General features: G+C 44.2%; 1 protein-coding gene across 20 annotated transcripts in view; it reads right to left on the bottom strand.

Moving 5' to 3' along the window:
- Tenm2 (teneurin transmembrane protein 2) overlaps positions 1-12,411 on the bottom strand; it is a 1,246,916-nt gene that overhangs the window by 126,956 nt on the left and 1,107,549 nt on the right. For 17 of the 20 annotated variants that reach the window (XM_052758549.1, XM_052758552.1, XM_052758554.1 and 14 more), the window contains 2 exons: positions 8,587-8,787; positions 6,657-6,869 (listed from right to left, as the gene is read on the bottom strand). In XM_052758549.1, the coding sequence (XP_052614509.1) occupies positions 6,657-6,869; positions 8,587-8,787 (414 nt within the window). The remainder of the gene's footprint in view (positions 1-6,656; positions 6,870-8,586; positions 8,788-12,411) is intronic. The other 3 variants (XM_052758553.1, XM_052758557.1, XM_052758559.1) reach the window with 2 other exon arrangements.

The raw sequence follows: 12,411 nt of genomic DNA, 5'->3' as shown, positions 1-12,411 counted from the left end.
TTTCAAAGTCTTGAGGTGTTAGTGCAGGTGTGCTGTCTTTAGTGTACATGGTGAGAGATCCAAGAATCGCAGACTTGATCCTTTTTAAAACTCAGCTGCTGAGTACCCAGCACATACTAGGACACTTTATTCTACCTTTTCAACAGATCTTATATGTGTTTGCTTTTGGGTGTGCAATCTTTCTGCTGGAACTCTTCTTGATGGGCTTACGCCCTGAGAGTGAACCATATTCAGTTCTTTCTTTGTGTGAAGTCTTGTATCTTTCATCAGTGACACAATGAAATTGTGGTTAACAATATGATCGTGGTCCCATAGGTTGTAATAGAGTTAAATTGCTCTCCTCACTTAGTGACATCATAGATGTTTATGAGTCAGATGTGTGTGGTGATGCTAGAGTAAGCAAATCCACTATTCTGTCATTGGAATAGAAGTATAATAACTCATATAATTTTGAATAATACACAATCCTTGGTAATAAATGCCATTGTTACTGGTTTATACCTTTTTGTGATTGTGAAGCATGTTCCCACTTATTAAAACTGTTCACTATAAACGATGTTTTGTAGGCAGCAATATCTCTAGCTTTCCATGGCTTTCAGTTGCATTAGGAGGCCATATTGAATGACTGACCTAGATTATCTAAGTTTGCACAAGAACTCTATCATGCATTGACAAAGTCATCTAACCATGCAGTTCTTGGATCATGTCCCCACTGCTAAGACATACATACTGTTTTTGATGGGTCTGTACCTGCCACTCCTGGCTGTAGGCTTACATCCTGACCACTTCCTCTGAAACTGTCAGGAGGTGATACAGAGGATGATCTGAGCTTCCCCAGAATCCCTCCCCTCCTCTCTTCTTGATAAGAGGTCGTGTCATGATTAGATAGTACCAGATTGCATAGGAAGCCCTTCCAGAAATGTTCTTACTGGAAATTTGGAATACTAGGTCATAACGTTAGGACAAAGCTTGTGTCCACTGCATCGTTTTCCAGCTGATGCTGAAAGCCCCCCTTCAACAGCTAAGAAAGCAAACACTGTCAGAGATGAGAATCTCATCATGTGTAAAGCCATTATTTCTTGTTATTTTATTTTATATTTCCACAGTGACTTGAAAATGTGTCCCTGCCTCTTCTGCCTCCTACTTCTTATTCTGGGTTTGGATAGAAAACATAGACTTATGGATCCAGAGTCAAAGAGAATGTCTGAGCATGTGACATTCCTAATGTGTGGTAGAAGGCTTACATTTGGCCAATTTGTGGGGGAGAAATTACTGTTCTAAAAGTTCGCCTATAATAGTAAGAGGTTTAAAGGTTCAGGTTTTTACTAGAAGGAGGAAGAGGAGGAGGAGGACAACAGCCACTATTCTGAAAATAGTTTCATTAAGAACACCTGGAGGATTTGGTTAATCCACCATCAGATTATCAGCTGCTTTCATGGACATGGCGGTGAAGACGACTCCACAGAGGCTAGAGTCATCTCCGCTTGACCTCACTGTTGTCACAAAAGCTCAATGTCCAAGGATAACAGCTACATTAAAAAGGGGGGGGAAGTAATAGCTACATTAGTTTCCCTAACTTGGCTGGAAGGCGGAATGAGATGCGGAGACAGCTGTCTTTGTGTGATGTTGGCTAATTTTAACAGTTGCTTTTTTCTCTAAGCTTGTTCCCTATTGTTCTGAGACTTTCTCCCTCCTGGACTGTGACCCTGTCTCCTTCTGATGACAATCACTTAATCAGCACATCTCATTGTCGCCTGGATGGTTTTACCTTGGGTAAAGATTCATTATCCTTATTAACATCTCAAGAAACCTTTTCTTTCCCCAACCAATTAAAGAGGAAAAATAGAAGGGCCCAGTGCAATAGATGGAAAAGAAAACTCTTCTGACATGTGACACCTGCTCAGGTCACTCAGCCCCCTGTGGCCCCGAGAATCAAGTTGTCACAATTCTGAAACATGAGCAGAGGTCAGGACCACAGAGGTAAAATACACAGGTTGGAATAACTGTTGCACACGCTGCCCAGATCCTCAACAGCTCACCAGGTTTGGAAAGTACCAGTGTTGGTAGACTGAGTCTCTAGACTGTCACTTTGTGTTACTTGGCAGGGATGGAGGCCTACCTCCAGCAGAGGATCACAACAGTGCACTATCCACAGATACCTGCTCTTGTTTTCCTAGCAACAGGAATGCTGGCATCTCCTTGTATTTTCTCAACTGTTCTGCCTTTCAAACACACTAACACCCAGTTCACCTTTTTATTAGGTAAGAAATGCTTATCTGGGTTGACTATAGTTCAGGTGATTTGACCTAATAAAAATTCTATAGTTCCATCAAGCTGTGGTGTGATAGCCATTGGCTGGCCTTCTTAAGTTAAATCCTTCATATTAATAAGGGGTGGTGGCAGGTGATAGGCAGGTGGCAGTTTATAGGAACAGAAATCCATTTTAAAATCACATTTAAGGCATAAACCTCCTCTAACCACACAATATGCCTTCTGATTTATTCATAGGAATAAACTGCACCTTACCCAAATAATGCTAATATATTCCAAAGATATACATGAAGTGTGGTGATTTAGATTCAAAGTCTATTCTTATCTATGCAGTTCTATAGATTTTAGACCTTATATTTAACTTGTTAGGAGCAAACATAAGACTCATTGTTGGGCAGATAATTTAGCTTTTACAGTTAACACCAAAACATTATACCTTCGATTCAAATCTGTAGCAATAAAATTGCTAAATTTTAACAATTTAAATTAAATACACTAAATTTCCAAATAAAAATAATTTGGTTACAAATTTGGGAAATGCATTTGACCAAACATGGAGAGCCCCTGGGGCTTCTACTTGAATGACTTTTGGAAGTCTGTACTTCCAACGTCCCTTTCTTTTCTTCCCTCCTCATCTTATTGCTTCTTCAGTACAATAAATGCAACCTATAAAGGCTCATGTGAATTGTTCACTTGACTATTTGCAAGGACTCCCCTGAAACCGTCTCTCTACGACCTTCTGAAAACAGGCTGCAGACAACCTGAGCGCCCAACACCAGCCACCCACCATCCTGCCTTACCCCATTGTTTACTGACCAGTGCCATTTCATTCTTATTTATTTTCTATCTTCAAAACATAGCATTTGAGGCTCTGTGTGGAAAAGACCTAAGTTCTTCTCTTTCCTCTGACTGTCAGTCTCCCTGAGGAGGAGGGCTGATTCTGGGCTTGTAAATTGTGGCATTTACTTTAAATGAAATGACAGGGATGTCTGTTTAAACTAAAAGACTAAAACTCCATGAAGCAGCTCCAGGGGCCAGTAGCTGGAAAGCTTGAGAAGTAATTATGCATGGATGATCCTCTCACCCAGCTTTCCAGTAGTGAATCTCACAACTAAGGGACATTTGCTGTTTTTGAGAAAACACAGAGCAGGAAACATGGAAGAGACAGCACAGGTCCTATTAACCAAGCTGGGGAGCCCTGATTTCTCCCAAGAAAAAGCTTTGGCAATCACAGTCTTAACAACTTCCTTAGAACAGACTCTTCTATCACTGGCCATCCTAATTCGGAACCAGGGACTTGCCTGTACCAGCATCTCTTCCCTCTTGAAGTGCCATGCTGCATATAAATTGGCACTTCCTTGACATCCCTCAAGAACTCGTGGGTGTCAGATCACAGAGATGTGAAACTTGAGCCGAATGCTTCAAGTAGCGGAGACACCGTTTGCTTGGCCGGCCATCGCACCCAAGGGCCCGCTTGACTGAAGTGCCTGAGCTCACCCGCTCGCCACAACCTCACTGTCCTCCCCAGAGATCAAAGCTGCCATTGGTCCATTTCTTGTTCAAAGGCTCCAGAGACATCTCGGCTCCTGTGTCTGGTCTTCCCTCACACCTATTCTGTGGGTTCTCCCCCTTTTCCTTTGGCCATAAGATCTGTCAAGCCACCCTTGGTGGTGTCTCTTCCTCACAAGGACGTCCACCTGCCTTTCTTTTCACCTTTCTCTTCATCTAGTCTCAGGCAATTTTCTCACTTAGAGTTCAATTACTTTTTTTTTTTTTTTTTTTTTTTTTTTTTGGTTTTTCGAGACAGGGTTTCTCTGTGTAGCTTTGCGCCTTTTCCTGGATCTCGCTCTGTAGACCAGGCTGGCCTCGAACTCACAAAGATCCACCTGCCTCTGCCTCCCGAGTGCTGGGATTAAAGGCGTGCGCCACCACCGCCCGGCTCAATTACTTTTTTTTAAAGGGCCACATAACAATTAGTTTTATCCTCTATTGTGATTGCACAATGCTGAGGTGTATCTGGCAACTAGCAAGATGCCAAAGAACTGGTGTGGTTGTCCTCTACCAATGTTCTGTGTGTGGACACTGAAATTTGAATTTCATAGAATTGTCAAATGTCAAGAAAAAATTTTTTTTTCTTTTTTTGCTGTGTTTCTATCAAGGCTTCAAAACTGTCAGAAACAGTTCTTTGCTAGCAAGCCATAGAAAAACCTGGAAGCAGGCCAGGCTTATCCCTTTGGCTACAGCTGGCCAGCACCTGCCCTAGGGTCTACCTGCTCTTCCCTCTTGTGAACTATTTCCAGACCGAAAAAAAAAAAAATAGGTCGCAACAGGAGTGAGAGCCAAGAGGCCCCACTCTGGAGACACTATCCCTGCCCTTTTCTTCCCAAACAGGGAAAGAGGGAGCCAAAGTTGAAGTATATGAATTGAGAGATGTGGGATCATTTACTTTAGGGGTGTTGACTGGCAAGAGCTTCTGGAAGCAGGGAATAGGGAGAACAGAGATATGAGGTTGGGGAGAAATTTTTATTTAAATCACACCAGGCATGCAGAAGCACATCTAAAACCCCTGAAGAGTGGAAGTCGCTGTATGGACTGTTTTGGTCTTGGGCTGTGCACATCCCTCCCCTGAAAGTCTGGTGAATTGTCCCTCAGCCTCTGCAGGGAGCCTAGATGAGAGTGACCGCAGGGGATGCAGGACCTGGAGCATCATTGAGAGATTGCAATAACAATTCACTGCCAACGGACTGTCCCAGCAGGGTCCCAGTGCCATGGTCATGGCCCTGATTGGCATGCTGCCCTTCAGATGGCCAATTAGATGGAACGGAGGGAGATCGAATGCAGAATCAGTTCACTTCATCTCTGTTTAATTGCCCGAATGAACAGCATGGGAAACTGAGTCTGACCTCGCCAGTCAGCCCTGTGCAAGAGCCTCTCCTTGTCTCTCATTCTAGATGGCCAAGTTGGGCTTTGGGGCTAGGACAGAGGACAGGGTTCCATACTTAGGTTCGAATCAAAGGGAACTGGAAGTGGGAAGGCAGTTGCTTGGTTGGAACTCCCCTGCAAGGTCTATGCAGGCTAGTAGGTTATCAAGCCTGGTGTGGAGGAGTCCTACAGCAGACTTAGAAAAGCAACAAAAGCAAAAACTGGAGGGGGAAAAAAAGGGTTTGGTGGATTACCTTGGAATCCTAACTCTCTGAGAGGAAAAAAGTATGGGCTTCCTTCCAATCCTCCATCAAAGAGATAATTAGACACATTCAGAGCAGCCCGTGCTTTCCCAGGCAAAAAGAATGGAAAAACAAATACAAAATGACAAAAACAAAACAAACAAACCAACAAACAAACTCCCAAAAAACAAAACAAAGCAAAACAAAAACAAAACAACAACAACAAACAACAAAAAACAAAACAAAAAAACCCCAACAAAATAACAAAAAACAAATAACCCACCCCAAACTTCAAAACCATTATGTATTTATGTTTTGGGAGATGGGGTCATAGTATATAGTTCAAGTTGACTTCAAACTAAAGATCCTCCTATTTCAGCTCTTAAATGCTGGAATTATAGAGTGTGCCTCTGTACTGGTCCTTAAAATCGTCACTTTGTAACAAAGAACAGGCCTTTACCATTTTTTTTAAGGGGTGGTAAGCAGGGGAGGTGTTTGAGACAGGGTTTCTCTGTGTATCCCTGGCTGTCCTAGAACTCACTCTGCAGACCAGGCTGGCCTCCAACTCAGAGATCTGCCTGCTTCTGCCTCCCAAGTGCTGGGACTGAATGCATGTGCCACCACTTCTGGCTCACAAATATTCTTGGTTAAGCAGTTCTTATGTGAGTGGTAGCTGAGTGGAGAATGAAGCGGGCCCAGAGGTGGAGCCATGCTCTAGTGGCAGTGACCTTGGGGACGCTCAGGAGTCAACCACCGGGCTGAGTGAACAAGAAGATGCTTGGATCTCTGGCAGTTGTGCCTGGCTATCCGAGGACCTGGACGGCTTGTGTACACCAAACACGCCCCCACAACAGGTTCACAGTGGTACCAGCGCCAGGGATTCTGGGATGCGGCCAACGAGAGCAGGGAACAAGGACATAGCCATATCAGCTGCAGGCACTGACAGTTTCCCATGCGTGTGCATTCCTCCCTCCCCAAGATGAGTGCTTTGGATAAGGTTTCTGATCTGATTGGGTCTCTTCCCACCCCAAAATGCAATCCTGCCAAGAAGGGAAAGGCTCTTCCAATGGTGGAGCCTCACTTTCCCCTTTCCCTGACCCCACGGAGATTTGGAGAGGCAGTGGGATGCTGGAGGGCACATGTGTCCCTGAGGGAACAGCCAGTTGCAATGCGCGACCGTCACTATCGATCTACGATTTATGAAAATAAAGCAATATGTGCCTGTTTCGGTGCCTGCCGTTTGCCTACCAATGGTGCAGTGTTCACCATTCCAGCCCTCTCGGCATTCACATTTGCCATCTTTACAGGTCCCGTGCTCAATGCAGCGGGGGTGGCACACGCGCTGGTCACAAGCCGCGCCTGTCCAGCCCTCTTCACAGCGGCAGGCTCCCCCGATGCAGACGCCGTGAGTGCCACAGTCTACTGAGCACACTTCTGGAAGAAAAACAATGATTACAGCTCAACACCACAGCGGGGTGAAGTCCTTCATGGAAGCCAGACCACACACATGGCTCGAGCCGGAGCCGGCCTGAGGCCCAGCAGCCATAGCGTCTCTGCAGGTTTGTCTCTCCGCGTTGGTTGGAGAGTCATTTTGCTACTTTAAATTTATTTATTTTTTTCTTCATCTAGAGCAGTGGTCCTCAACTTGTGGCTCCTGGGTCAGCAGCATTACCATCACCTGGGAACTTGTTAGAAATGTAAAGAAATGCAAAATCCTTGTGCTCAGGTTGGATCGATTAGATGTGTTGTTGGGAGCTGGACTCACCAATTCACTCTAACAAGCCCTCTGGGTGGTTTGGATACCCACTGGAGTGTGGCAACAGCTCTTCTAGATACTGAGACCATTTGAGAGGAGGTCAGGCAGTGGCTGCTGTTTAGCTAAGCTGACCAGGAGGTACACCCCATGCAAAAGAACTGTCTGGTGGGTTCTGGCTCCCTACTCAGCTAGGAGAGTCTGAACTGACCAAGTCACTAAAGCCTGCTGGGGTCCATGCTGCTCCACTCCTCACAATGCCTGTAGACTTACAGGTTCCCCAGTTCAGCACTCTGCGGCAAAGATAACCACCGTAAATTACGCTGCACTTGCACAGCCTCTTTCTCAAAGGAGCTCAAAGTCTTTTGTGGGGGAGTGGGGGGAGGAGACAGACAGACAGATATTCACGCTGGCGTTCCAAACCTATCACGCGAGGACAAGCACGTGCCAGACATTCATCCTTACAACAGCCCACTGAGGGAGGCATGGCTCGTCATGCCAAGGGAAGGGAAACCAGACCGGGATGGGCAGTGACTTGCTCAAAGTCACAGCATGTCTGCAGTACAACTGGGACTTGGGGCTAGGACTCTGCATCTCCCCCATCCTCGGCAGAACTTTGCCAGGACCACCAGCAGATGAAGCCAGAGGTGAGTGGGCCGACTCCCTTCCTTTTTTTCTTTTTGGAATGAAAGATTCATTACTTTCCTCATTGCAGGCAAAGCTTCACATCTCTCCCCTTTATGATTGTCACGGCAAGCTGACAAGCTGTCTCAGTACCCCAAGGAAGGGGGCGACATGATGATGGCTTGCTTGGATAGGCACTCGTCAGTGAACAGAACCTTTCTTGGGAAGGGGTTGGGACCGGCTTGAACTGTTGAACTGTTCCATTTTTTTTTTAAGGTCACTTGGGAAGTAAGACACATACTCTTAATTTTAGGAAAATAAAGTGTACAGCATAACTTCATTATTTCCCTGTCACTGGAGAACTGCAGAGCTTTATAACATGTTCACACAACACCCCGAGGGAGCCTCTTTTCTGTTTTATAGGACATTCTATTCTGTTTGTCTGGGACTGAATTGTTCTGTGTTGTTTTCTGCTACCTTTAGGGAGTGTACATAAGAAAGCCTATAATGCAAGCAGAAGCATCCCTCCTGAGCCCATCATCCATTTGTGGTGATGGGACCACAGAGGGACAAGAACCAACACAATCATTTGATTGTTCTTTTCACTCCCAAAGACCACAAACTCCATGGCTAAGGAGACAGTGAGAAAGGTACCATAGGACTGACCAAAACCCCTCTTATCCCACGTGTAACGACGAGATTTCCATCCAGTCAGAATGTGATGCAACACGAGGTTCGAGTATGGGAAAGTGAGGAGACGATCTTTTGGCTTACCAACGGAGCAATCAGGACCCATCCAGTTCGGATCACAGCTGCAGAGGCCAGAGTCGGGGAGGTAAGTGCCATGCCCACTGCACTGGTCTGGGCACTGAACCCTTGCCAGCTCACAGTTGAGACCACCCCAGCCAGGGCTGCATAGACACTCTCCATTTACACAGACACCATGGCTGGAGCAGGTGGGATCCAAGCAGTCGACTGAAACAAGAGAAGAAACACTGATCAGTCATGAAGAATGGGCCACCAAGGCCCCGACTCCTTCCCACACAAGCAAATGAGGGTGCCTACACATTATTCAGGTGGTCCCTTGGCAGCCATAGAAAAAGGATTTTTATGTTAGAATACCAAATCTCAAAATGTAAAGAAGACACAAGAGACATAAGGGAACTCCTTAGGCACAGTCAGCTATAACTCCTTCACAGCTAGGAAGGTACGCCATCGTTCTTTCCGATTGCTGTACTTTCCAACCTTCAACCTTGGCTGATCCACAGCAGGATCAGGGAACACATGTGGTGTCTTCTGCATGTATGGCCAAGGCTGATTACCCTTGCTCTAAGAGAAGGCTGAGAGGCTCATTCTAACCTCATGAGTCCTTGATTTCAAAACGAGAACAAAAGATTAAGAGGAAAACCCATGAAACTCTTAAATGAGTCGCTCTCCTAATTGTTTCACTTAGGCTAAGTTTAGAATTAGTGTCTCTCTCTGAGCACACACCTATTGAGGGAGTGAGTGAGGCTGCGTGGTGCAAGAGGTGAAGTTGGGTGTGTAACTCAGGTGGTCCTGAGTAGTGTGGATGGGCCAGTGTTGTCAGCCATGACAATGGCCCTCCCCAAGACGGTCTACTGGGCAGGTTAATAGTAGAGTCCATGTATATTGCCCCCGTGTGTTTTATAGTCTGATTCCTTGGCCGTTCTCAAGATCTGAGTGGCTACACATCAGATGGCATTTGGAAATAATCACTCCAGAATCAAGCCAAAGCAAGGGCAAGTTGCTAGGGGCACTTACTGAGAATAAGAGCTTTAATATGGGGATGTGATCTCAAAGCTTAGATCTCTATCAGTCTGCATGCTAAGATAGATAGGTGTTTCAACAGGCGGATTGGCTTCCTCGGAGGGTCCTAGGGAAGGCTCCCATGGCATGTAGAGAAGAGAGTTCGGTATAATGTGGGTTAGCATGGGGCATGAGACTTTCGCAGAGGGCTCAGTTGTTGCCTTGTGGAACTCTAACTGTCTTCTTATTTGAGAGAGACAAGTTTTTCTATGATTTAAAATCAGGCCTATTGGGCCACACTGAACTGTTACTTCTATCGTCTCCTGGGGGTAAGACAGAGACAAATGACTAATTTCAATTCTTCACTTGTAAGTTTTTGGGGCCATTCTGGCAATAATTCAATGCCTTTGTGTATTTGTGCCACTTTGTGGTTCAAATCCTCAGAGGATACCTTGTCCTCTCTCCTTGCCTCATGTCAAGATGGAAATTTGCAAGGCTTTTGGTCCCTTAGTCGTGAGATGACCACTCTTGATGAGAGTGCTTGCTCTACTGTCCATGTTGGGTGCCTTCTTTCTTTCTTTCTTTCTCTCTCTCTCTCTCTCTCTCTCTCTCTCTCTCTCTCTCTCTCTCTCTCTCTTTCTGTCTTTCTTATTTAAGCACAACATGATGGTTCTGTAAGTTTTAATACTGACAATACATTGACTCTAAATATGACATCATTGAAAGGATCTGTGTCATAAACTCTCTAGTCCCGGGGGAGTCAGACCAGAAGACTACGAATTGATTAGTAATCACAATGTCCCACAAAGCTCTCAAGGAAGATCTATCTCTTGAGGGAAAACCAATTTTCAGTATTAGGAGAATTCCGTTTGGATTTTCTCAGGAAGATATCATTTATGGAAGTCAGTTCCAAATTGTTTGAGCCATGGGGAAAACAGAGATTTTTTTCTTCACCCAGAAAGGTGAATTTTAGTGATTTATTATTAGTTATTGATGTTCATAGTATTACTTAAAATTGTTACAGTTGCTTTAGAATGGAATCCATGTGGTTGGGGGAATTGAACTCTGGGTGATGCAAACCCTTTGATACCTTCAAATATACCGGGGGGGGGGGGGGGGGGGAGGGGATGGAGCACATCTGTATATAAGTTTGAAATGAGGTTTAAACACATAAAAGACATTTATGAAGGAGTTATGTACTAGTTACAGTGTTTCTGACCTGGCATGGGTGAGGATGCATGCTGTGTTTACAATTTACGTAGGAACAAACGACAGACTGCCATAAGCATGTGTCATTAGCAAAGTAGATGTCCAGGGCCGATTAGAAAGAAATATGGCGCTGTTCTCTTTCTCTTTCTCCTTCTTCTACCTTTTCAACACAGCATTTTGCTATACATCACAAGCAGGCCTAGGACTCACTACATAGCCCTGGCTAGCCTTACACTTGTGATCCTTCTGTTTCAGCCCCTGGTATTTCTAGTGTGGACCATCACATCTAGTTGGGGTTATTTTTTGTTTTTGGAAATAATATGTTTTTAGCATTGGCAATATATGAACTTATTCATCCCGAACCAATAATGTTCATATTCTCCTCCTAAAGGAGATCTTGCAGTTTAGTTTTTTTTTAAATGATGTCCCTATTTCTAATAAGGCAAAATCAAAATACCCATAAAATACACTGTATATTATTGCCTAAAAATGCTGGGTCTATAATTAACCATTTAAAGTGTTTGGTGAGATAAACAGATAAAATATTTTAAAAATGTATCCCAAGCTTTTCCTTAGAAGGATGAAATAAGAAAACATAAGATAATAAGAAAACTCAAGAGATAATAAAAGTAAATGCACAGAGAAAGAGAGAGAGAGAGAGAGAGAGAGAGAGAGAGAGAGAGAGAGAGAGAGAGAGAGAGGAGATTTTTCTGCCAGATATATTAGCTCCTTTCTTTGTCTTGAATTATGGTAAGAAGAACGGAGGAAAATCCACTGAGATTTATTACCCCAGTACTAGAATGTCATCAAAAGGCCATTTATAGTGTCTAGAAATATGAGCCAACATTTTCTCTGGTCAGTGGTATCAGTAAATATGCCCTTGGTGCTCTGTGATTACAGTGGCTGATGGAACAACCAAATCCAAACTTTTAAGGGGAATGGTTTTACAATAAATTTTAAATTTGGTTCCAATTCCATCAGATGGTCTTTTGGCCACGTTTTTAGAGTCTTTAACAGGCAGGAGAGACTCTGTGGTTTTATGAAGCTTTATAAATAGAAAAGGTTGTACTTAGAAGGAGGACATTGGTCTTGCTGAGTTAAGTATCCTGTCCCTCGAAACACCAGCTCCTGAAGGCTGGAATCATTAGCACTCATTTGGTCTGGGGTCCTCTGTAGGTTTGACAAAATGGGTTGTGAATGCAGTTTCTATCCCCAAGGATGGAAAAAGAGGTCAAAGGAGGTTTTACAAACAATATGTACTATGAACCCCTGAAGAACCATGAATTACATTTATGAAGTTAAATGTCATTGAAAAATGACTCAACCATGAAACTGACATGAAAACATGACTGACTTAAACTAGCCTGTCAGTTCCCCTCTCCTTCCCACTTCCCCAGACATCAGCCTGCTGTAGCTCAAGAAGACGTCCTTTCATTTTCTTGCACACATTTGTTAATAGTACAACAATGTTTATGCCGCAAAAACAAAGGAGGGTCACTATTGATTCCCTTGCCATTTCAGGTGAAGCATTCAAACGTTATGACTGTGATGAATATCAGAAATAAAAAAGCTAAATGGAAGAAAAAGTGCTGACTCAGGTGTTCTGGTTCCATTTCCTCTTTT

This window comes from Peromyscus californicus, unplaced genomic scaffold (genome assembly GCF_007827085.1).
Source record: "Peromyscus californicus insignis strain IS unplaced genomic scaffold, ASM782708v3 Scaffold_3__1_contigs__length_106647218, whole genome shotgun sequence".
Taxonomy (NCBI): Eukaryota; Metazoa; Chordata; class Mammalia; order Rodentia; family Cricetidae; genus Peromyscus; species Peromyscus californicus.
Note: the sequence above shows the minus strand (reverse complement) of the source record. Positions and strands in the feature narration are given on the sequence as shown.